Source organism: Hippoglossus hippoglossus, chromosome 5, assembly GCF_009819705.1.
Source record: "Hippoglossus hippoglossus isolate fHipHip1 chromosome 5, fHipHip1.pri, whole genome shotgun sequence".
Classification (NCBI taxonomy): Eukaryota; Metazoa; Chordata; class Actinopteri; order Pleuronectiformes; family Pleuronectidae; genus Hippoglossus; species Hippoglossus hippoglossus.
Genome location: NC_047155.1, coordinates 29,748,709 through 29,771,754, shown reverse-complemented (window position 1 = coordinate 29,771,754; position 23,046 = coordinate 29,748,709). Strand labels below are relative to the sequence as shown.

The window sequence follows — 23,046 nt, the reverse complement described above, 5'->3', positions numbered from 1 at the left end:
GCTTTATTACTGGTCACGAGTGTGCTTGACTTGTGCTGTTTTTTTCGGGAAATCGCATGTTGGCTATTTCAGCAGTCTGTTTAAGGTCCAGTGTGTAAGATTTAGGTGAAAGGGATCTATTGGAAGAAATTTAATACAAAATAATCCTAGGGATGTTTCCACTAGTGTGTTATTATCTAAATTATGTAAATGGTTCTCTTGACCCTAGAATAGGCCGTTTATATTTAAATAATTCATTCATTCATTCATTAATACATTATTTCAAACTTAGTATGTATGAATATTGCTGCCGTGACAGAGATCAGCACCTGTGACAACTATGAATGTCTCTGTCAGTCTGATATGGTTAAATACAAATATCAAATCATCAAAATGATCTGGCAGCAATTTTGACCCACGGTTTGACCCAGTTATCTCCCTCTGCAGACGTTTATCCGAGGACATAGAAGAAGACATGTTCAATTCCCACTGACTGATACAATTTAAATAGACAACACTATTCAAATTCTAATGAAAGTGCACATGAATTCATAATTGAAAGTTTGACCAGTTGAAGTTTTTCTTTTAGTTTTGCAGAAACCTATATGAATACAGAAATCAAATATCATCATGACACCATACACCTCAGCTGCACCACTAAGAAATGTTTTGTATCACGTCCGTGCACAAAACCAAGCTTTGTGTGAATCTGCTGCCCTCTTGAGGAGAGAAGCGAAGCAAACTGGTAGTGCACCTGGTAAGTTTAAGAAATGGTTACAAACATTTTGATGACCAATGAATTACATGGTCAAAATTGCAATGAAGGTATTGGTGAGGTTACTTTTAATGCCAAAGTAAAAGTGATATACATTATCATAGGTAGGTATAAAAGCTAAAGCTCCAAGTGCACCTACCTTGGCAGAATCTCACCTTGCAACCAGTGAGGATGTGTCTGAGGGTAGTTAACTATATAAACATCCTGGTACAATCCTTCAGTTATTTATTTTTTTCCTGTCCCCTTCTGGAATTGCACTTAAGAAAATTCTCAGTTTAGGGTCTCCCCCAACAATAAGATGAAATATTTAGAGTGTACCTGCCCAAGGACTGCATATGGAAATTAGCTGATAGCTAAATCTGGCATAAATAATCTCTTCTCATTTTAAGATGAATGTTTTTGTGCATTGTCCTTGTTTAATAATATTTTCTTTTAAATCCACCCGTCATGTGTGCTCGTTTTCTGAGTGATACTGTACGTATCTCATCATCCGTGTGATGTCATGCAGAGGTTCTACTTTCTGCTTAGTAACAACCTCTTCCTCTATAGAGTGGTGTCGTTGTTTGTAGTTTAGCAAAGTAACTCGCCCAGTTTGAAGCTTTTAAAAAAAATTCTTTAATCTTAGAAAAGTTAATTTTTCAAAACACAATTAAAATCAAAGATAAAGCACATTCAAAAGATACAGATCAGTTAAAAGCAAAATCAGAGTCAAAAGGATATTTACAAAACATAAATAGAACAATGATTACTGCTGGAACTACACAAGAGGTAGACCATGTGTACATCATTACTTGCTTTCACTAGTGCTGTCAGACACTGAACTGATTGTTGTGGAATATGTTGCTGAAAAACACAATTACACTAACCACAAAAAGTTAACAGAAAATATGACAACACTTCAAATGAATGGTATACAGCAGGATTCTAAAAAGTCTCACTCAACAAAACAATGGGTCACTTGTGTTTTCACTTGTCAGTGCAGTTTTAGTTCACTGTGACTGACAGTGGTTCAATTAGCTAATGTTACCTTTGTCAAATATTTCCAACGCTTCTTACACTGTCCACATGTTCCTGTACAGGTAGGCAGCATTTCCTTTACCTGCACAGAACAGAGGGAAGGAGCCACTTAATGATTCAATATATTTTGACACTATGTTGGTGAAGGGAGGTAATCAGATGATACATTAAAATCATCTGCGACAACAGTGTGAATCCTCTGAGATGTACTTATATGTGGCGTTTTGATTGAAGTAATAATGCCTCGTGTTGACGTTGTTGAAAGGCATTCTGGGCAAGTAGAGTAGAAGAGGCCGGTTGGTATATTTAGACTTATTGCTAAAATGTCATCATAAAACAACTGGAGGAATGTTGTGAACATCACAGACATTTAATGTGTGCATTAATGTGTAGGAGAATTTCGGAGAATTTTTTTTTCTTTGTCCATAAAAAAATCAAACGTTTCATCTGTCAATCAAACCTAACTTTAAATACATCCTGTATTATCCTGTATTTTTTCATCCAGGGATGTGGAATTCCCCCATCATGTTAGCAGTGCACAATCATGAGCCTATTTGAAATGTAGCAAAAGCAGTTTAATGTTGGCTCTGTCTAAGGTTCATCTGCAAAAAGAAGTGATTTGTCAAATCTGAAAACGGCATTAAACAGAAAATGATAAAAAAAATTTGGAAAAAGCAGTAAATGGCGAAACGCTAGTGAAACGAGCATTATCACTGCATCATCACCTAAATCATTTGTAATCTGAGAGAATATCAATGCATTATCTCAAAGTCAAGACTGTGCTATATTAATTACGAAACTGTTAAATATCATCATATCATTCATAGAGACCTCTAAGCCATCACACCTCATAATCACTTGCATTATTGCGCCACTCTTTATAGCAGTGCCACTGTTTTAATGGAGGCCAGTCCAAGGTCAAGGTCAAAAGGCCAAACAAGCAATCAAGCACTTGAACCACATAGAGTGGCGTCTTACCAATATGTGTTTCTATCTTTATGTCTGATGAAATGAGCCATGTTCACTGTAGCATTCAGCATTTCAGGATACCATCTTTGTCAAATCAGCCACTCACTTATTGTTACAATTCTCAAAGAAAAAACAAACAAAAACACATTTCACTAAAGCAAAAGACATTAACAAAAGTGGCAGTTCAAGTCTTTAAATGGAAATAGAAAACAATGAATGTGTCTGTGCCTCCATCGATTTCAGCCAGAGAATAATTCAGTTGTTATTTGCTTGGAGTTATGCAAATTAAAAAGAACTCAGTCTGACATGAACAATATTTGGATGAAGTGCGTACAGATGGATGGAAGCTGTGAGGAGAGGTCAGTGCCGACCACAACTGCAACTGTTCCAGACAACAGGAGCTGACTTACACCCTCACATGTGGCTCTCTCTGAGGTTTCTACCTTCTTTTTACCCTGTTAAAAGGGTTTTTTAGTACTTTTTCCTTACTCTTGTTGAGGGTTAAGGGCAGAGGATGTCACACCTTGTTAAAGCCCTATGAGACAAATTGTGATTTGTGAATATGGGCTATACAAATAAAATTTGATTGATTGATTGATTACACTGCTGACACGGTCTCCTCACTGTGATGCTGAGCTCAGCTAGTTCACTAGAGGCAGGAAGGCTGGAGACGTGTAGTTGATACTTTTATGTGTTGCTTATTAAAGGCAGTAAATCTTTTTTGGGTTGACTACACAACTACTTTGATGATGTTGTTGCCCGAGCTGACTACTACATTTGGCAGCAGCGGTTTAAGGTGGTAGCTGAAAAGAAGCTTGGGGAACATAAGGCAGTAACTTGACACTATTATGCAAAAAACCCTGTCTGTTAAATATCAAACAATAAGTATTTTAACCGTTTTATTTCAAACATAAATCATGAAATAACCTTTCATAATGAGTTTCAATAATTTCGTCAATTATTTAACAAATGTTTGGTTATTTATAGGGTTGATAATTTCTGTATATGAAATATTGAATATAACAGGGGTTACATAAAGAGTGCATTGTGGATCAGCTGCATCAGAAATACTGAAAAGAAAATATATTGTTTCACTAATTTAGATTTTTGTTTTTACCAAACTTTGGCAGTACAGCATAATCTGTTTTATTTAACTTGTAATACTGGTAGAGCTGTGATGTTAATTTACAGGGGCAAGGAAAAGTAAGTGAACTCTATCATTTATGAACACAGCACAATCGATCTGAAATAATATCATATATCATTGTTCTTATCCATAATGAAATCAGTGTTCAGTGTTGAGAGATGATTTCCTGAAATCAGATCAAATTAAAAAACTATTAGAAATGGCACACTTAGCCACAATTGTTCTAAAATATGAACATTCGAAATAAAACCATGAAAACATGAAGTATCATCAGCCTTCTGCTTAGAGGTAGTGGGAGTTGCAGATCTCTGGCACTGTTATTTTTAGAGGTTGGACACTGAGAAGTTTAGGAATCCCTGGGTTAGGACTTGTTAAACACTATGAAACAAATTGTGATTTGTGAATATGGGCTATACAAATAAATTTTGATTGCTTGATTGATCATGTAACCTAGATGAAGATCAGATAACATTTTATGAGCAACCCAAAGGGTTCCCATTCATTTTCCTTGACAGTGTACATTCGGTTTGTTTCCCTTTCTCGTCTGACATCTCAAGTGTTATGCACTGCAAACCTGCTAAAGGAAAATTTGCTGTGGAAGTAAAAAAAAAAAAAAGAAAAAAAAAGAAAAATGGCAGCAAGTAAGGCTAGAGCAATATATTGCTCTGCTGAAAAATGGAGTGAACACTGACCATTAACGTAATAATTTGTGTCAAGCACTCATTGCAAACCGATCAATTGTGTACTATTACAATAATCAGTAATATGGGTACTTTGCTACCTTTCTTAGTAAATGTTTCTTCTCTTTCTATGCTAATAGAAATCAAATGGAATATTTGGATGTTTAGTTCATTATAGCTCTAAAATGCTCAAGAAAGACCTACTTCCTCATTTTGTTGTTGTTGTTCCTAATGAAAACCACAACATCAGGAGGTGTATCTTTAAATCAAAGTATGAAAAAGTAAAAACTAAGTTGGCTTATTATAGTTGACCCTGAGCTTTAATGAGGAGAGAAGTGAATTATTATCTACCTATTATCAAAGGGATCCTCAGGGGAATGGGCAGGGGGGGGGGCTGGAGGTAGTGCTATGAGAAATAGCCTTTCACTCTCCTTCAACATGATGAAGTTTATTCTTACAGGGATGCCTTTCTATCACACGGCAGCCTTCATTCCAGTGCACCCTGTTTAACACTGGGGTATCTTGTGCATGGTCGGAGCCTGTGGTTGATCTAATGAATCCCATTGATGATACGGTTGTGAAGCAGGTCCTGCTCATGGTTGTGTAGGGGGAGATTCAGCTCCTCGTCATGCAGCCGAGCGTTCTTCCGGATCTCCTCCAGGGAGTAGTCCTGCACCAGGCTGCCGTTCTCAAAAACTGTCACCAGTAGGTCCTGGGAAACACAGGGCGCACAGAAATCATCATCATATGCAGGAGGAGCAGGTATTAAACCAATTCAAACTGATCGACTGGATCTCCAGCTACTTTATCTTGTGAAACTTTGTGTTAAAAGTATGTCCAAAGTCAGTTGTGCAATGTAACCAATGGCTGTCATGACTTGAGCCGCTTTGTTAACGCGGGATGATTAATTTGTGCAATTAACGCGTACATTTTTGTAACGCATTAACGCATGCGCAGAATGACCCGGTCCATGTACCCATACCCGCCCCCCGCTCACTCTCTCGGAGCGACACACGCAGTGAGATCAGAGCTCGTTCACGTGAAGCAGCCGGCCAGTGACTTTGTAGAAGAACAGTGAAACACAGAGTTTCTCTGGTCTCAGCTGCTCTGTGATCAGCTGCTTCATGATCAGAGCAGAAGCTGCAGCTGGTTGGTACCGAGCTGGAGTTTCTGTGTCCTCCTCCACTCTGCTCTCACTCTAACTAATAAACACTCATCACTAGTTATCAGGACCTGATCAGCACATGAAGTAACTTAATGTTTGTTTGATTCACTCCAGAGTTTATGAGGCTGCATTTAAACATCATGAAAATGACTCGTCAACATTTTGTGCCGACACCATCGATTAATTACTAAACACATGATCGTAAGTTTGTCACCTAAATCATCCCAATAAAAAAATGTAACAAATGAACGTGAACTAGTTAATTTTCATCTGCATGAACTGAACTTGGAACTTGTTCTTTTGAAGTGTGAACTGGCTCAACACTGCTTCTACAGATGGGCTCAGATTCAGATTTCACATTCACATTTAATTGTGTAAAGGTTTGGTTGGTTGTTTGATTTAAAAAAGAAAAGAAAAAAGTTTTATTCAACCATCCTATATTTGATTAAAAAAAAAAGAGAGCAAAGGCTAAGATGCCCTAATTGTTTAGGATGAAGGTTATCTTTGAGTTTGATTTTATATTATTTTTCAATCTTAATAACTATCATTTGGACTTGTCATCAATAAAAAAAACAATGTTAAATGTATATATCTGCCTTCTGTCATTTATCTTTGAGTTCCCATAACAATACATAGAAAATGGGGATTTTTCGGGCATTTAGAAATGGGGATTAATCGTGATTTCAGGCATGCACTGAACTCCAGAGAGAGTCTGCAGTTTCCCAGGAAGAGGTGTATGTGAGAACGCAAATGTCCCAGTGAGAGCCTTCTGCTGGCTTCCTCCGCTTGGCTCCCTAGTATAAAGTCAGTAGAAACTCCGGTAGCAGCCGATGAACCAGAAGATCCACCGCAAGATTAGCCGCCAGCGAGTGGGGGGGAAGCAACAAAACTTCTCCTCATGAAAAAGCAGAGCCACACAGGTAGAAGAATATGTCAAGAGAGTTTGTGTTGATAGGAGCCGACGCCAGTGTCTGTGTTGTAAAGAAGTCACGTGATCGCCGCAGTGGAATGAATACGTCATGTCCCGTCTCTGCACGCACTTTAAATTCCTTTGACTGCTGCCACATCACAGATGAAACATGAGACAAACGTGTACAAGGGGAGTGTGTGGAGGAGGCTGCTCTGTGACTATGCAGAGGAGTGATTAACATATGTCTCTTGGTATGGAGGTTGGGTGAATTAAAGAAATAACATTATTGCTTAGTTATTCAGTTGGAATTGTGCTTTTACGTGTAATCGACTAAAGCACTGAAAACCAAATATTATCAAAATGGTAACATGTTCATTAACCTTTGAGCAGTACAAAAAAAGAGATAATAATGCAATTGTAGTTTTTACCTATCAACCAAACAATTTTCTTACTAAAATACACTTAGTAAATAAACACAGTGAAATGCTTGGACTAACCTCCTCAGGTTTGCCTGCTCCTTCCTCTATCGTCTCCAAGAAGCCATCAGAGTTTCTCCTCAGTGATAAGCGACCCTTCTTTGAGCCCTTGGATGGGTCGGTCACCGGCTGCTTGTACACGTCCATCTGGGGGGAGAGACATATAACTAGTTTCAAGACAACTAATGGAAATCATACTCATGAGCAAATTGAAAGCGACACTCTATGAGGATGCCAGTACGTGTACCCATGAGACAAGAAACCACAATAACAGCTGAACCAGAATGTAGTTCTGCAAACTCTACTTCATTAAATCAAATCTCACATCTACCTCTGTACATTTACACACTTCTTGTCGCCAGATAATGACCACTGTGATTTAGGGTTAGGGTTAGTCGTTGTCCCCCCTCCATAGTCCTCAATAGTTCCTTTGGTAAAGAACCTGTTATCGTAACCACCGTTATCGATGGTTCCAACTATAAAAGCAACAGACGGCAATTTGGAGACTTTATCATGGAAGGGTTTTTGATTATTTGACCAGGCAAGTGTTTTTTCTGTATTCAATCAACATTAGCCAGTAAATTAAGAGTGATAATATCTTCAGCAATTCAGTCACAGTATTCAAATCCAGCCAAAACCCTTCCACTTACCCCCTTGCCATTAGTCTCCACATAGCTGCACTTGAAGGCACAGTTGAGTGTATCTCTGTTGAGTTTCTGAAGCAAAGCACTGCCACATCCAAAGAAGACGTTCTCAGCACTCCAGCCCTGATCACTCAGCTTCTTAAGGATCTTCAGAAAACACAGAAATTACAGCTTCAAACACAATCACAACAAATCAGGATTTCTCATCTCTCACTTGGAAGGGGAATGGCAAAATTCATCATAGTGAAATGTCTACTTTAGAAAGACCGTTGAGATTAAATGTGCAAGATAACTTTTATGTTGCAATAATAAATTGGAAATATTTTTTTCTTCATTTGTCCTTACCTAAAACAGAACTGATAACAATGGAGCTTATTAATAATAAATGATTTGATAAGTTAGCCCTGGAGTTAATAGTGAATGTCAGTCATAGTTTCACAGGTTTAAAACAAGTCAGCTTCAGAGAATTGTCCATGACATTTCATTGCCATAGCTGTCTGTTAACTGTTTACTGTAATAGAGTATTTAAAGGTAACACTTGATTTTCAAATCAGTGGTTTAGATAACTGGGTACATGGGATGTTTCACTGCTTGCTCGTCTCTACTATAAAGCTGTGGTGCGTCACAGCACAGCCGAATCTCAGCAATGAAAAATGTAAGTGAAAAGTCGTCATAACTAACAAAACAATGTATAAATAACAGTTAAGATAAAACTAGTACAACAACCAAACTTCTTCTTACCTCGTCCACTGAGTGGAGGTCAATGCCGTCTCCCTGAATAATTCGCAGGCAAGAAGGCAGCACCTTGTATCCAACCGAGTTCAGAGAGCTGCCAAAACACTCTTCTAAAATCTTGATGACCTATAAAGCAAACAAAGTGTATATTTTTGGGGGACTTTGATTTATACGTATAGCTACAAGCTGCATGTTAATTTGGTGCAGTCTGAACAACAATCTAAAAATCTGCATTTCAGAAATGCAGTTAGTGTCAAACATATTGTGATAACTATCGATACCATATATCATATATTCATAATATCTCTAATAAAAACATCAGATGATGTGATAACGATACTGAAAAACTATCATTCTCAACTTGTATCTACAATCAGTTATATCACTTATTCATATAGTCACTGCATGAACACATTATATTTTACAGATTTTGGTTAATATACTGTTATCAAATTATTTTAGAAAAGTTATAAAACTGAGTCTCCTTTATGATTATACGTGTTCCATCTGACAACGATCATGCCACACAACCTAAAGCTCAGGCCGTGTTGTACAGTGTTGTGTGGGAAGTTAAAGTTAAAGCTTTAATAGTACAGTCGTGTGTTGTGTTTTTTCTAAAGCTCTAAAATGCAGCTAAGAAGATACTGCCTACAGATTTTTCCAACTAAACCTTCTAGGCTGGATTTAATTGTGGCTCAGCAGGCCGAGCAGATCATCCCCTAATCAGCCAGTACACTCCTCTAGTCCTGAAGGGTCCTTAGGGAAGACACTAAACTGGTTTTTCCTGAAGGCTATTCCATCAAGTGTAAATGATGTGTGATAGAAAAGTGGCCTAATGTAATGTAACACACAAAAAAAGTGCTATATCCTGTAAATGCAGTCCCCTACACTTAAAATAGAGCAGAGAAAATCTATATTTATGAAATTTCCAGTAATAAATGAGTGTGAACTAATAGACCGTGTGTGTTTTAATAGTACAATTGCTTTGGTTGTCCAACACTGACTAATCAGGCCTGTTCTTTACCTCAATAAGGGTCTCTGCAGGATCTCCAGAGTCCGGCCGGATGACCAGACAGGAGTCCTGGCTGCGCTCCATCACTCGCTCCTTCAGCTTCTCTCCCCATATGTGTTTGCAGGCGTTAAAGATGTCGTAGCTGTCACTGACCACTGAGACTGGTCCAGAGGAGAACTGGTCCAGGACTCGCTCAAACGCCTCCTTCTCCCTGCTCCTCCCCCAAGAGATGATGGTGCTGGATAACAGAGAGGAAGAAATTAACAGTCTCATGGTGCTAGAGATCTTACAACTTGTTCTAATATCTGAAAATACAACCGCTGATGGTGTTACAGTTTTACTTACAATTCACTGACTCATCAACTGGGCAGATTTGAACAATGGGATATGTATTTAATTTATGCAAGTACAAAAAATGTAAATGCCCCACTTCCACATTGCAAACACAAATTTACACTGAAAATGGATTATTACATCATTATGAAGATAAGTAAGGGATCCAACAAACTTTACATAGGGAGAGTTTCAGATAAGACCAAAACATAGACAAGACATCAATGACATTAATTCTAGATTAAAAGCTCAAATTAATGTAGGATCTTTTCAAAAATATTCTGATGTTACCAAGGACAACATAGTTTGTGACAAAGAGTGTCTGTTTGTGGTCCAGGTATTTCTCTTTACAAAGCCAGTGATGTTTTCCTTATGGGGATGAAAAGCAAATCCCTTTAAGGTTAATCATTAAACTTTAAGGTGAGATATGTTTTAAGGTTAGGGTAAGGGTTAACCATGGTTATGGTTAGAGTAAGTCTCCAAGAAATCAATGTAAGTTAAGGTAATGTCCTCTGAAGTCAAACCTGGTATTAACATTTGGTTTTTGTGATCTGATCAAAAGTGGACAGCTCTGAATGCGTGCATTCACACCTTGCATTAAAATGTGACCCCACATGCGTCTCTCTATTGGATCTCAGATCAGACGTCACCTCCCCACTCTATACAAACATGTAGAAATTTCTGTTCATGAAGACCAAGCATGTCCGATGTCAGTGTGTGTGTGTGTGTGTGTGTGTGTGTGTGTGTGTGTGTGTGTGTGTGTGTGTGTGTGTGTGTGTGTGTGTGTTGGTACGAGCGAGAGAAAGAGGTAGAAAGATGAGTCAGGAGAGACTGAATGAATGTCATGCAGCCTCGCTGTGAAGAAAGATTTTACCAATTTCAGGAAAGTATAGACCAATATGTGGTGATCGGAGTTGATATTGTGGCGGTGGACACAAACAAATCAACAAAAGAGAAAAACAAATTTAGATTCAAAGTGAAACTGCAGCGAGTCTGCTGAGTAGGAAGTTCACACTGTTAAAAGAATGTTGACACGTGGCCCAGATCACCTCCGAATGTGGTCTGGAGTGATCGGATCACTATCCGATCGGAGTGTGTTCACACCTGTACTTAGAGCTGTCCACTTGAGATAGGATCACAAAAACAACATTTTGGGGGTGGTGGTGGGGGTGGTGTGGGGTGGTGTGGTGTGTTTGTGTTCTACCTGTGCTCTGCTGCTGGAATGGAGAAGCCAGCCATCGGGCAGCTATAATATCTCTGAGCCATCAGAAGTCCAGCCACTGTGTCTGTGCTGCAGAAATTAACCAGGTGAGCTGCTCCCCCTAATGCTGCAGACTGGGGTGTACAGGTGGGAATAATAAATCACTCTGCTGTTTCAAATAGTGTCTTTGAAATTCAGGCACAGTGTTAAAGAGTTACAGCACAACGACAGCACATACGCTGCAGGGTTATTACATCCTGATTACATATTTTGCAGTGAGCTTTATGCAGGTAGTTAAACACTTGAGATGAGAGCTCTGCAGCTTAACCCTAATCCATGATGTTCATACTTCAGACTACAGATAAAATGAAAAATACTGTCAGTTGGGTGTAAAAAAGTGACAAATATGATCAATATTATATTATGAGAGAGTGTAACTTCTGTTATCGTCAGTGCAAACCATGGAAAATCACAGAGGGTGGAGAATCCTCCTCACTGCCTTAGTGTTTTGTTTTTTTAACTTTACATCAGACTTGACAAGGTTTTTGTACATCATGTAAGTGACTCTGAAGATTTCCCTTTCTGCTCTCCTTTCTTATTAAATATTCCTCAACACATTTTTTTAAACAATTCTGTGATTGACTGAGTGACTGGTGTGATGTGTGGGTCCCTCTGACAGCCAGCAGGACTATGCTGTTGACAATGGCACTTAGAGTCACATATGCCTAGGTGATTCAGTACACTGAGCTCGGCTTGAAGAGAGAATGTTCAAACATTTGTTCCTCTGTGCACTAAACCGAAACGAATTTGATTTCAGCTTCCTGTTCCAATGAAAGTGTTTCCCTCTGATGTTCAGTCATCTAACCTTTGTGCCCATAATCAATGATGTGAACAGTACATCATTCAAAAACTTGATAACTTCAGCATGATAAAGCCATAATCACAAAGCAGATATTGCAAGATTATCACTTGCAACAAAGAGCATTTACAAGCAGAGTTCCGATGATAGTAATGACGTAGAAAGGCCAATGTGCAAACATAGCGCCTGTAGATACTCTGAAACCACAACATAAGAAAGTTGCAAGATACAGAAATAAAGTGAGAAACCACAATGGCTTTGCCTCAGTGCTGAGTTTTCACAAAATAAATACAAGGAGTCAAAAATATTCCTGACCTCCTGTGAGGAGACGCCTCTGTAGCCAAAGTCATGCAGCTTCAGGTCCAGGCCTTCAAGGCTTCCTGAGGTGGCCTTCAGGTGCTTGGCCAGGATCTTCTTAAACTCCCTGGACACTGTGGCAACTGTGATGGGATACCACATCTGCACCAGCATGGTCTACAGTCCACAAGAGGGAGGGTTGGATGAGAAAAAGAGAGAAGCTAGAATTACTGCCCTGTGGTTGTATGCTTCCACTGAACCTTGGCTGTTACAGTTTAAAGTCGTAGACCTTTTTGTTTGTTGTTATTGCATTTCAGAACATGTTCAGAAGACCAGACGGCATTTAAATGCACTAACTGGGTTCGGTTTGCAATTTAACCAATAAAAATGTTGGATTTTCAAAAAAACAGTTAGTTAGACATGCCTTTTTTCTCTTTTGTTTATTTACTATTGCTATTTAATAAAGAACAGATAATGTCATTACTCAATGGAATTATTGATAGAAGACTCAAATTAAATAGCTACAGCCCAAGTTTGAGTCCAAGTAACAAATAATAAAACATTTTTTGAATTACCTCAAAGGGTTTTTGGATCCACAAGAACAAAAATGTGTTTTCTAAGGTCACATTGACATTGACCTTTGACCAACCAAATCTAATCAGTTAATCCACCAGTCTCAGTGAATGTTTGCACCAAATTTGAAAGGATTCTCTCGAGGCATTCTTAAGATGACACGTTCAAAAGGCAAAAAATGATTTATGAGGTCACGCGACCTTGACCTTTAAACACAAGAATATAACCAATTCATCCTCGAGTCAAACGTCGAACGTTTGTACCAAATTTAAAGAAATCCCCTCAAGGTATTTTTGAGATATTGTGTTCACAAGAATGGGACCAACAGACGGATAATGCCTCCGGCCAACCAAAACAACATCGAGGCATAGCGAGTGATCAGTTGGTAAGAAAAAGAAAAGAGATGGATAAGAAGGAGGGAAGGGCCAGATTTTGATGAGTGTTAAGAGTACATGAGAATAATGAAGTTGTGGCGATAGGGACTGATGCTACTAAAGCATAATTTCCTGCTGTTTCATGGGGAATGGACATACTGTTGTTTTTTGTATACAGTTGTATGACGAGTAGCTAGAATGGGTTAGTGAACTTAAAAACCCCAGAACGTGGCGATAATCTGTTTACTGGTTTTTTAATTCCTGGTTTAATATGAAACTGGAAGGACACTTATAACTAAGCTCTATCTCTCTCTCATTCAGTAAAGCTTTCAGCATATTCACAGTTTACCTCAATGTAGTTGGTGAGCCAGTAGAAGCTGGGATCAGTGTTTTCCACAGTGAAGAGCACGTTGCCTCTCGGTATAATCCTGCCTTCAGGGACAGCTTTTATCCGGATAGGAAGACGGCCATTATGTTTCTGACAAAGCAACAAGCATATTTAGTTCAAGTTATTTACTGTAGGTATAATGATGGATGCCTCTCTATCTGGATCTGTCTGGACAGAGGGACAGTTGAAATCGTTTTGTGCACCTCAAGGACCTGCCTCCAGCCTTCTTCATCAAACACATCTTGTTTGAAGTGCATCTGGTAGAAGAGCTTGGCTTCCTGAATCTTCTCCTCAGTGACAACAGGGCCTGTAGAAAACAATCTAAGTTACTACAACATCAGTCACAAGCAGAAACTACTGTACATAGAGGAATATTGATTCATCTGTAGTCAATTTAAATCAAACTGTATCAGAGTAGTTCATATTATGTCTCCTTACAAATGGTGCTGGAGTTACCAAACGATTCAAGATCACATGTTAAAGGAGTGAACTTTTCAAACTACAGTGTACTAATGGCTACCATCTAAATTTACTGTTGCACCTTATGGTAAATCGTGAGACGGTGTATTTTTACATTAATATTATAATACTTATACTATCACAGAATGATTTTATTCATTCATTAGGTTTTAATGATACATGAGACATTTCTCCTGTATGTTAACAGGTATGTTTTATGGCAATGTTCTTACAAGGCACTCCTTTGACTAATATTCTTTATAGTCAGGCTCACCGGATATAAGCTGTGAGTCAGGCTCAGCTATCTATCTGTTTCCATTTTCAAAATCTCCTTTGCTACAGGATATAATAACAACCGCTAACCTGCAATATACATGCTGAAAATGGCAAGTTCTCAAGTTTGAATTGAAGAGTCACTATAGCTGCTTTCAGACATGCACTATGAACTCTGAAGAACTCTGGAGCGGCTGTATGTGAGAAATCAAATGTCAGAATGTGAGAAAATCTCTGACCAGCCTCCTGGTAAAACTCTTGTGAGAACACAGCAGGGGATTCTCGGCAGGATTCACTGTGAGCGATTGGGTGTGTTTTTCTAATACGGAACAGATGCAAAAATTGAAAACAAAACCAGAGATTTCTGTGTTGTTGTGAATGCGTTTCAGCAGAGAATGTCCTGCTGCGTTGTTCATGTGTGAAAGGCAAACTTAAGAGAAAGTCCTGACCCAATTCTCCAGACATCTTCCAGAGTTCATGTTTGAAAACGTCTTGTCTTTTACTGCTTTTTGTTGCATTTTCTTTGCAAGGAATTGGATATTTTAGACTGCCTTTAGACATGCACGGAACTCCGCAGATGATCCGTTATTTTCTCTGGAGGAGGTGCATATGTGAACACAAATGTCCGGGTGAGAGCCTCCGGACTATCTTTCTCTGCTTAGTATAATGTCAGCAGAAATCCAGGAGAATTCGATGTGAGAACACAGCAGGGGATCCCCCGCTGGATTTAACGTGAGTGAGTGGGGGGGGGGGGTTGATGATGCTTCTAATGCGCGACAGACGCAAAATAAAAAAACAAACAAAAAGAAAACAAATATCTCCCTGTGAAAAAGCAGCGACACACACATTGAAGACATTGACAAAGGTGTCAAGAGAGTTTGGGGTGATAAGAGCCGACGACGGTGTGTTGTAACGAAGATCACGTGATCTGAGTAGCGGAGTTAATAGGTCTCTTCCTGTCTCGGCCTGTGGCACCCGGCTGCTCCACCTCTCGCCTGAATGATGCGCCTGTGCAGAGAACCTCCCGCTGTGTTGTGCATGTGTGAAAGGCAAACTCTGGACCCAATTCTCCGGCCTTACCCCGCAGTTCATGTCTGAAAACGGCTCTAGTGACAACTCCTCACGTGCAAATGTCCGAGGGGGGGTTTGTTGCATATTGGGCTTGGCGCTCCCCAAGACAATAGGGGATGGTTTAAGAAATACAAACAAGTCAAGTCTATAGCAGAAAAAGACCATTCTCGAGATCTGACACAGTGCTGTAACTCGGTAACTGTAACGCTCAGTCAATGCTGTTCTTACGTCAGAAGAAAGGGGGTGAATGTACCTTCCAAATACTTCTTCAGTAGATACTGAAGACCGAAGAACACCACCTCACTAAACTGGGATCCCTCCTTGCGTCTGCATTCAAAGTAGGAATAGATCTTGTTGATGTTTGGAGGATACTGTTTGTAGTGTGTGATCTGGAAGAAACAGACAGAAGTCAAGCACAAGCAACTGACAAGCAAAACCCCCAAAACAGATTCATTGAGTAAACATGTTGCAATGTCATTCCAATTATCACCCACAGTATCTGAAATGTTCATTTAACACTTCTTAATCTCGTCACACCACACAGATTTATATTGTGAAACAGCATGAAATAAAACCACAGTAAGTCCACTGGGGATAATCTGTAAAGTGAAGGATTGTCTGCACTATGTGATGCTTGCGTACAGTAAGCATGTTTTCTGGATTCAAGTGGGAAGGAATAATGACAGCTTAAAGTACAAGACTCTCTTTGTGCTCCTTCAGCACTAATTGAATAATCAACAGCATCCACCAGTCACTGGAAGAAATAACTCCAAGGAGCATTGACTCTGGATTCTTCTGCCTCATCCTGCCACCAGTTGGAGTTCTCTCTCTTATCTTCCCTCTTTCCCCTCAGGAAAACATAATCCGAAACACAGGAGATCCAAAACATGGAAATTTCAAGCACAGGCTCTATCTTTACTGGAAGAAACTTTAATATTCGTCCTGTTTCAACATATATTATTACCCTTACACTATCTACAGGCTAACTATCTAAGTGGGCAGCTGTGGCTCAGGAAATAGAGTGGGTTGTCCACTATCCAGATGGTAGGTGATTGTGAAGTGGCCTTGGGCAAGACAGTGAACCACACATTGCTGTGCTGACAGTGTATGAATGGTGATGGACAGAAAAAAGATATGGAAGCACTGTATTAATGTGTAAGTGAATGGGTGAATGTTACCTGTACTGTAAACAGAGATTTTTTTTAACATTTAAGGAGGGATGGTGGGGGTAGGACCCTGAACAAACCACAGAGAAAGAACAGGAAAACAAATGAATGACAGCAGGTGTATATAGTGTACACACCCAAAGGTTACGGTTGCATGTAGCTAGGCACGAGGACAAACTTAGACCCGAGAGAATTCCTCAGAAACTTCAGTAGTGAAAGCTAAAGCTTGTAGTGTTCTCAGCTGTGAGTGCATATTGGATATACTTGTTCATAATTACACAAGTTATGCAACTGAGAAGCTCAACGGGAAACACAATACAAAGCCACAGTCACATGGATTGGCCAGGGATCAAGTGTAGTCATGCAGGCGACATCGTAATCAGCATCATGACTGCTGTAAGGATCTAAATATATCTTCTTTTGCAGCTGAGGCTGATGGGAGTGTCACTATTTAGGACAATGACATTTTGACCGTGATGAAAAGTCAGGAGTTCATGGACATAAAAAAAGTAGACGCTGAGACACTTTAGATGAGTGAAAATTATGCCCAGCTGGTGGTAAATGAAAGAGAATGAATACAGTGATTATGATTCATCTTCTGCTGACTATGAATATCTCTCTGCACCAAGTTCATGGAGCTGTATTGTGTGATTGTGATGACAGGCCCATTGGAGGAATCCTCTTAGTGGTGCTGCTGCTGCTGCTATGGACTTTTCTGCAGGGGTCACTGGAGCTAGTATAAAGGCCAGTTGGTCACCATGCAGACCTCTGCAGTCTGGATGCAATGCAGACCTTTCAGTGACATCTAACAGTGACATTTGACATTTAACTCTACTGAAGTGGGCATATGTCGTACTCTATATGCCAGCAACGCCTTCTCAAGCACAGCACTGACTCACCGCTGGATTCAGGTTACCAACTGTCAGGAAACACTGTATCAGGTTTCACTTTCATTACCATGAAACTGAAAGCAAAACAGTCAGTGGAGGGTTAGGTTCTCTTTTACACAAATACAGACTATGAGAGTGAGCATTACTGGTTATGCATATTAATGATATTTATCACACAGGGACTTGCCCTTTAGAACATGATTCATTAAACTGGAGTCATGGGACTCCTGAGAGATCCTGGTCTTCAATAGTCTTCAGTAAAAAACTAATATTTAACTCTGTCACAACATTTCCTTGAGTTTAGCACTTTGACACAAAGTAGTACTGATATACTGACTGTTTCTACTTTTAACAGTATTCTTATGTCAATGAAGAGTCTCAAAGAAGACTCAGCACCAGGAAAGGCCCCTGTTTGTTAAATCTGAAAAGGCCCTGAAGTAGTCCAAGGCAGACATGAAGTGCAAGGCCGACAGTGGACATGAATGAGCTTGTGGTTGTAATAGCTTGAGCGTCTGCATACAAGAATACTAGCACAAAGTTACAGGGGGTACTGTACATGTACAATGTCTTTTGTAAGCATATTGTCCACATGTCCAGACCCTGTCATTATTTGTAATTGAAATATGGCCCCTGTGGTGATGCTGACACTGACACTGGTGAATTAGAAGTTTGATAAGAGAGTGTGTGTTGGTGGACTGTGTCCACACAATTTAGTTAAAGAACATTCCCAATTAGTTTTTATGCCCCTTGCCACACTATGTGCACGTGGCAGATGTAATGCTGTGCACTTATTAAATGTGGCAGCAAAGGCTTGGCCAAGACTTGTTTGTGAATCCTGCTTCAAAAAACTAGTCTGTCACATTATCACGCTGTGATAAAGTTCTCTTAACGGAGTAACTGAATAAATACATTTAGCAAATGCGCTTACACCCAGTAAAGGAGGATGTGAGGAGTGGGTTGGTGTGTTCAAAATGAAACTCAGGCAAAAGTGGCACGAGATGGTCAAGTCATTTCTTCTTACATTTTGGTCACAACCTCTGCTCCTGGCCATGGATAACAGCCGCGTGCACACCATTCAGTGAATATTACAGCAATATTATCGATTCTCCAAACTGTAACAGCGAACATAGTTGGCTTTGTGCTGTGACTGCAGACTGAATTAGATAGGACACGAGTGTAAACAGAATATATAACCTGTGATCATATGTACAATGAACCGGTTTGTACATTAGTCATGACTTGCTGAGGCACAAATGAAGATTGTACTGGAGTTTAAAGCACAGTCCAGAAAGTGGTAAATGCGTGTGGTTAAATATCTCGTACAACAAACGGAGTTCGATGCCGGGGCAGAGGCCAGCAGCAGGAAGAGCGGCTGCACTCACCTTGTAGGAATCCGTCGCAAGCAGGACATTAAAATCCTGCGCTGCCATTGTTGTTGTGGTTGAATGAATGAGCGTGAACGAATGTCAGGCTCTGCGTCCTCGTAGCAAGTTGACCAGAGAGACCCGGGATCCAGAGCGTGTGTGTGGGGCTGGCTGGATGGGAGCTGGGCGAACACACACTGTGGCTCCGGTGGCAGGGAAATGCGCGTTCAGTGGCGGTTAGTGGTGAAGTGAAGCCCCGGGTTTTTACGGTCAAGCCAGTTTCCGAGATACTGGAGCTTGTGGAGAAACAGAAACCAGTCTGTGGGTGGGGGGTTTTGGAGAGGGGCGTGCCCCACTACTCACGGCCACGCCCACGTTCTCTCAACGCTTTCGTGAACTGACGTCATGCTGCGTTCAAGTGCATTAAGCACTTTTTATTAGCTATTTATTCAGTTATATATTCTGACGCGCTCTATCCATATTTATTCTTTCATTCTATGTTTACATAAATGTCAGTAACTTTCAATTCAAACTGATTGGTTCTATATATATGTTGTATTATACCGACAATGCCGGAGAGCCCCTCCGTATACTCACATACAGAAAACCAGGAGAATCGAACTCCATCAAGGCTGCCAACCAAATTTTAAATATACATATATTTTCTGGTCTTTTACAAACAGTTTTTGGATATTGATTTTTTATGTGTGTAAGTGTGTAAGATTTAGGTGAAAGGGATCTATTACCAGAATTAGAATATAAAATAATCCTAGTGATGTTTTCACTGGTGTGTTTCATCTAAATTGTACAAATTGTTGTTTTCTTTACCTAAGAATGGGCCCTAAATATTTACTATATTTACAATAGGAGCAGGTCTTCTCTACGGATTACTTTGCAGTGGTGTGGTCCTGTGAAAGGTTTGCACGCTATCTACAAGGAATGGACAGCTTCTGCCTCCAGACTACAAACCACTGGTACCTCAGATCAACGCCTATGATCTGGACAAAGCACCAATGCAATGCCAAAAACTGTTGATGAGCCCTAAGAGGTTCGGTGCCACAGCCGTACACGTCCCGGGGAAACAGGTGGTCGTAGCAGACACGCTGTCAAGCCTTCAGTTCATTAACCGGTTTAAAAGCTGTATGGGGAATGCCACTGGAGCTCGTCAGTGACAACTTCATGCAGTTTAAGTTAGCTGAGTTTAGAGACTTTTGTAAAGAGTATGGGTTTACTCACACTACTTCTAGCCCCCATTACCGCCAGGCGAATGGGGCAGCTGAAAGAGCGAAACAGATTCTCAAACAGCCTAACTCCCACCTGGCCTAAATGAGCTACAGAACAATGCCCATCGCTCCAACTGGTGCGGCTCAGTTGATGATAGGACGGCAGATCCGTACTGACTGACTCTTGTACCACCAGCCAGGAGATGTTACATCAGACTTTGAAATGCACTTTATTTGTGATTTTACAAATTGGGTTAAATGTCCCTTCCTAGAGAGGGACAATATAGACTTTTGAGTTAAAATATTGTTCTTCAATAGAAACAGCAACTACTGAGGGCAGAATAATCCCTATGTCACTGCTGGCGGAGGGCAGTCTACCCCGAAGTCATAGTTTTCCAGTCTGTTGTGTATATTAAATGTTGTATTGATACACAGTAGGAGAGTGAGAATTCTTAAGTGATACATTTCCTCAGCTAAGTGGGACATGTTCCTTTTGTAGGCCTTTTGTGTTTCTAAAAGGGGGAGATGTGGTGAGATGTACTGATATAATTGAATGCAGCATGCAACTGGTCACTCAGCAGTTATGTGATTAGGTAACTTCATCATGGCAATGGGTAGTGAATGTTTGTGAATAAAACCCACGTTAATATAACTGAAGACGTCAGTGACAGTGATTAACCTGACATGTTGGTCCAAAATGCAATTCAACCACCAAAACACTTCATATTTGACCTAAAAGTGGCTCAAGCTCCCGTAACTACAGCATGTGCTTATGTGAGCAAATGAATATGTAAACTGTCAATTTCTGCACCATGCCACAACCCTACGAACGGTGACTGTGCTGGTAATTCATTTTATTTGACTAAATTCAGGCAGGTCTAGATTATCAGGTTGTCCCCCTGGTGGTCATTAAGTTATATTGTGGTTACACCAGTCACCATATTGGGTGCTGCATGGCTTAGCTAGTGTGCACCTCAGTGTTTTTTCTCATTGGAGTTGAAGGACTAAATGCCTGTATAAATACAGGCTCTCTTGTGGTTCCAGGGATCTCTAAGAGTACAATGGGAGGTAGAGCCTTCAGCTACCAGGCTCCTCTCCTGTAGAACCAGCTCCCACTCTGGGTTCTTGAGGCAGACACCATCTCTACATTTAAGGTTAAACTTAAAAATGTTCCTTTTTGATAAAGCCTATAGTTAGCGCTGGATCAGGTGAGTCCTGAACCATCCCTTAGTTATGCTGCTATAGGTCTAGACTGCTGGGGGAACCCCTATCATGCACTGAGCACATGGGAACTGTTTATGTACAGACTATAACTATACTTATTACTCACTATTACAGCTCCATTGTAATAGAAGAGCATTAAGCTTCTGTATTTTTTTCAATGACTACTGACAGATGTACAAGAAACTACTATTGCAGACATGGTCATTAGGCATGGCATACCTTTGTTTGTATAGTTAATGTAGTGGGCCTATTGTGTTGATGCATAACTGTATTTACTGTACCCTTGTTTTACTTATATAGATGATCTATGATATCAATGCAATGCCTGAGCCCACAAGTAACATCTTTGTTGATGGCATGGTTGGTCACAACGTTGGAAAAAAGGTGACAAAACAGAATTTGTGGAGGTTCCTTGCCAGAGAAGAAGCAAAGTGACTGCAATCAAGGGGTCCTTCATCAACATGCCATTTGGACACTGTTATTTACTCAACTCAGCCCCAACACATTTTCATCTGGATAATGTAAGGTTCCATTGGGTGGCTCTGGTTTGCACCTAGTTCAATGACCAGCCCACATTCACAGACCTTTTTTACTATCATATTGCCCACTTCTCAATGTGGTAAAGGACATTTTTCCCGCATTCTGGTGGGAGGTTTGTAACCGAAACCTGTACACAAGACAGAGCATCTTGATTTCCATGGGGAAGGCCTGTGGGGATGTGTCCATAGGAACCATTCAAGGCTGGATTAGACATTACAGGGTACAGTTCATCTTTATCCTGGCCGGGGAAAACATCCTTTGTCCCTGCAGTGACTTTGGGCATTGCTGCAGCTGCACACAATTGTGCACTATTGGGGCCATTCAGTTTGCCTTCAGAATGTCCTTACCAGATTTTATACATTTTCCTTGACCTTGTTTATAATCCAATTTAAAATTCACAACAAAAAGCTACGTGTGCATTTATTCTCCGGAGTCCGATGTAAAGCAGAACACCTGGTCATCTGGTGACAATTGATGAAACACAGGGGAAAGGGTCTAAATGCAGACACACAATGACAGGCTGATACACTGAAGATTAAGCTTACTAAAGAAAACAAGGTTTACAGGCAGATGGGTGGTTAACCAGGAAGATGAGTTGAAAGGATGGCAGGCAAACAGGAACAGACAACAGGAGTCTATACACAAGGAGACAAGAGGACAACACTGGGAACAAAAGCAGGCAATCAGACAAAGACTGGGACAAAGGGCTCCAAAACATTTGAAGGGTTGGGAATGAGAACCGGTGTGAACGCATCATTAGTTAGCAAAAGCTTTGGTGATGTGATGAGATGAGAAACTTTGTATTTGTCTAACACACACTTCATTTGAAATTTATCACTGGTTGACATATTTGTGACAATATGAATTAGGCTAAGGAATAACATTGAAAATATCAGCTGTTATTATACACATAATTAAAAAAAATCTTGATTACTTATTTTAAATTATAATGTTTAGATTTGTATAATAATATTTAAAAATTCTGTGAAGGGTTAGTGCCATTCATTAGCTAGCCTACAACTATTGCGCTACCTAAATTCATATGGTAAATTGATCCTGATATTCTTCAAATAAATGTTTATTAAACATCAAAGCACATGTTACAGTATCTCAGGGCACTCTACATAAAGAGTAAAGTTGAAGCCTTTTAAAATTATACAGTTAAAGGGTTAGCCCGGCTAGGGTTAACCTTAACCGTAACAGTTACATTAAAGCAATCTCAAAATCAGTATTTTATCACTTCAAAAACATAGCCAGGGACTTCATGACAAAACAAGACTTGATTCATGCCTTTAACTCTAG

At 40.0% G+C, this 23,046-nt stretch overlaps 1 protein-coding gene across 2 annotated transcripts; it reads right to left on the bottom strand.

The window, feature by feature from the left end:
• Positions 1-3,399: 3,399 nt before the first annotated feature.
• nampt2 (nicotinamide phosphoribosyltransferase 2) lies at positions 3,400-19,036 on the bottom strand. 2 transcript variants are annotated; one of them, XM_034586837.1, is made up of 11 exons: positions 18,776-19,036; positions 15,591-15,726; positions 13,738-13,841; positions 13,496-13,624; positions 12,218-12,376; positions 11,047-11,177; positions 9,522-9,747; positions 8,504-8,623; positions 7,769-7,909; positions 7,140-7,265; positions 3,400-5,279 (listed from the first exon to the last, which is right to left on the bottom strand). In XM_034586837.1, exons 1-11 carry the CDS (start codon positions 18,821-18,823, stop codon positions 5,118-5,120), a joined length of 1,482 nt encoding a protein of 493 aa, XP_034442728.1. In that variant the 5' UTR covers positions 18,824-19,036; the 3' UTR covers positions 3,400-5,117. The 2 variants fall into 2 exon arrangements, with proteins under 2 accessions (XP_034442728.1, XP_034442729.1); XM_034586838.1 differs by lacking the exon at positions 15,591-15,726.
• Between the last annotated feature and the right edge of the window lie 4,010 nt (positions 19,037-23,046).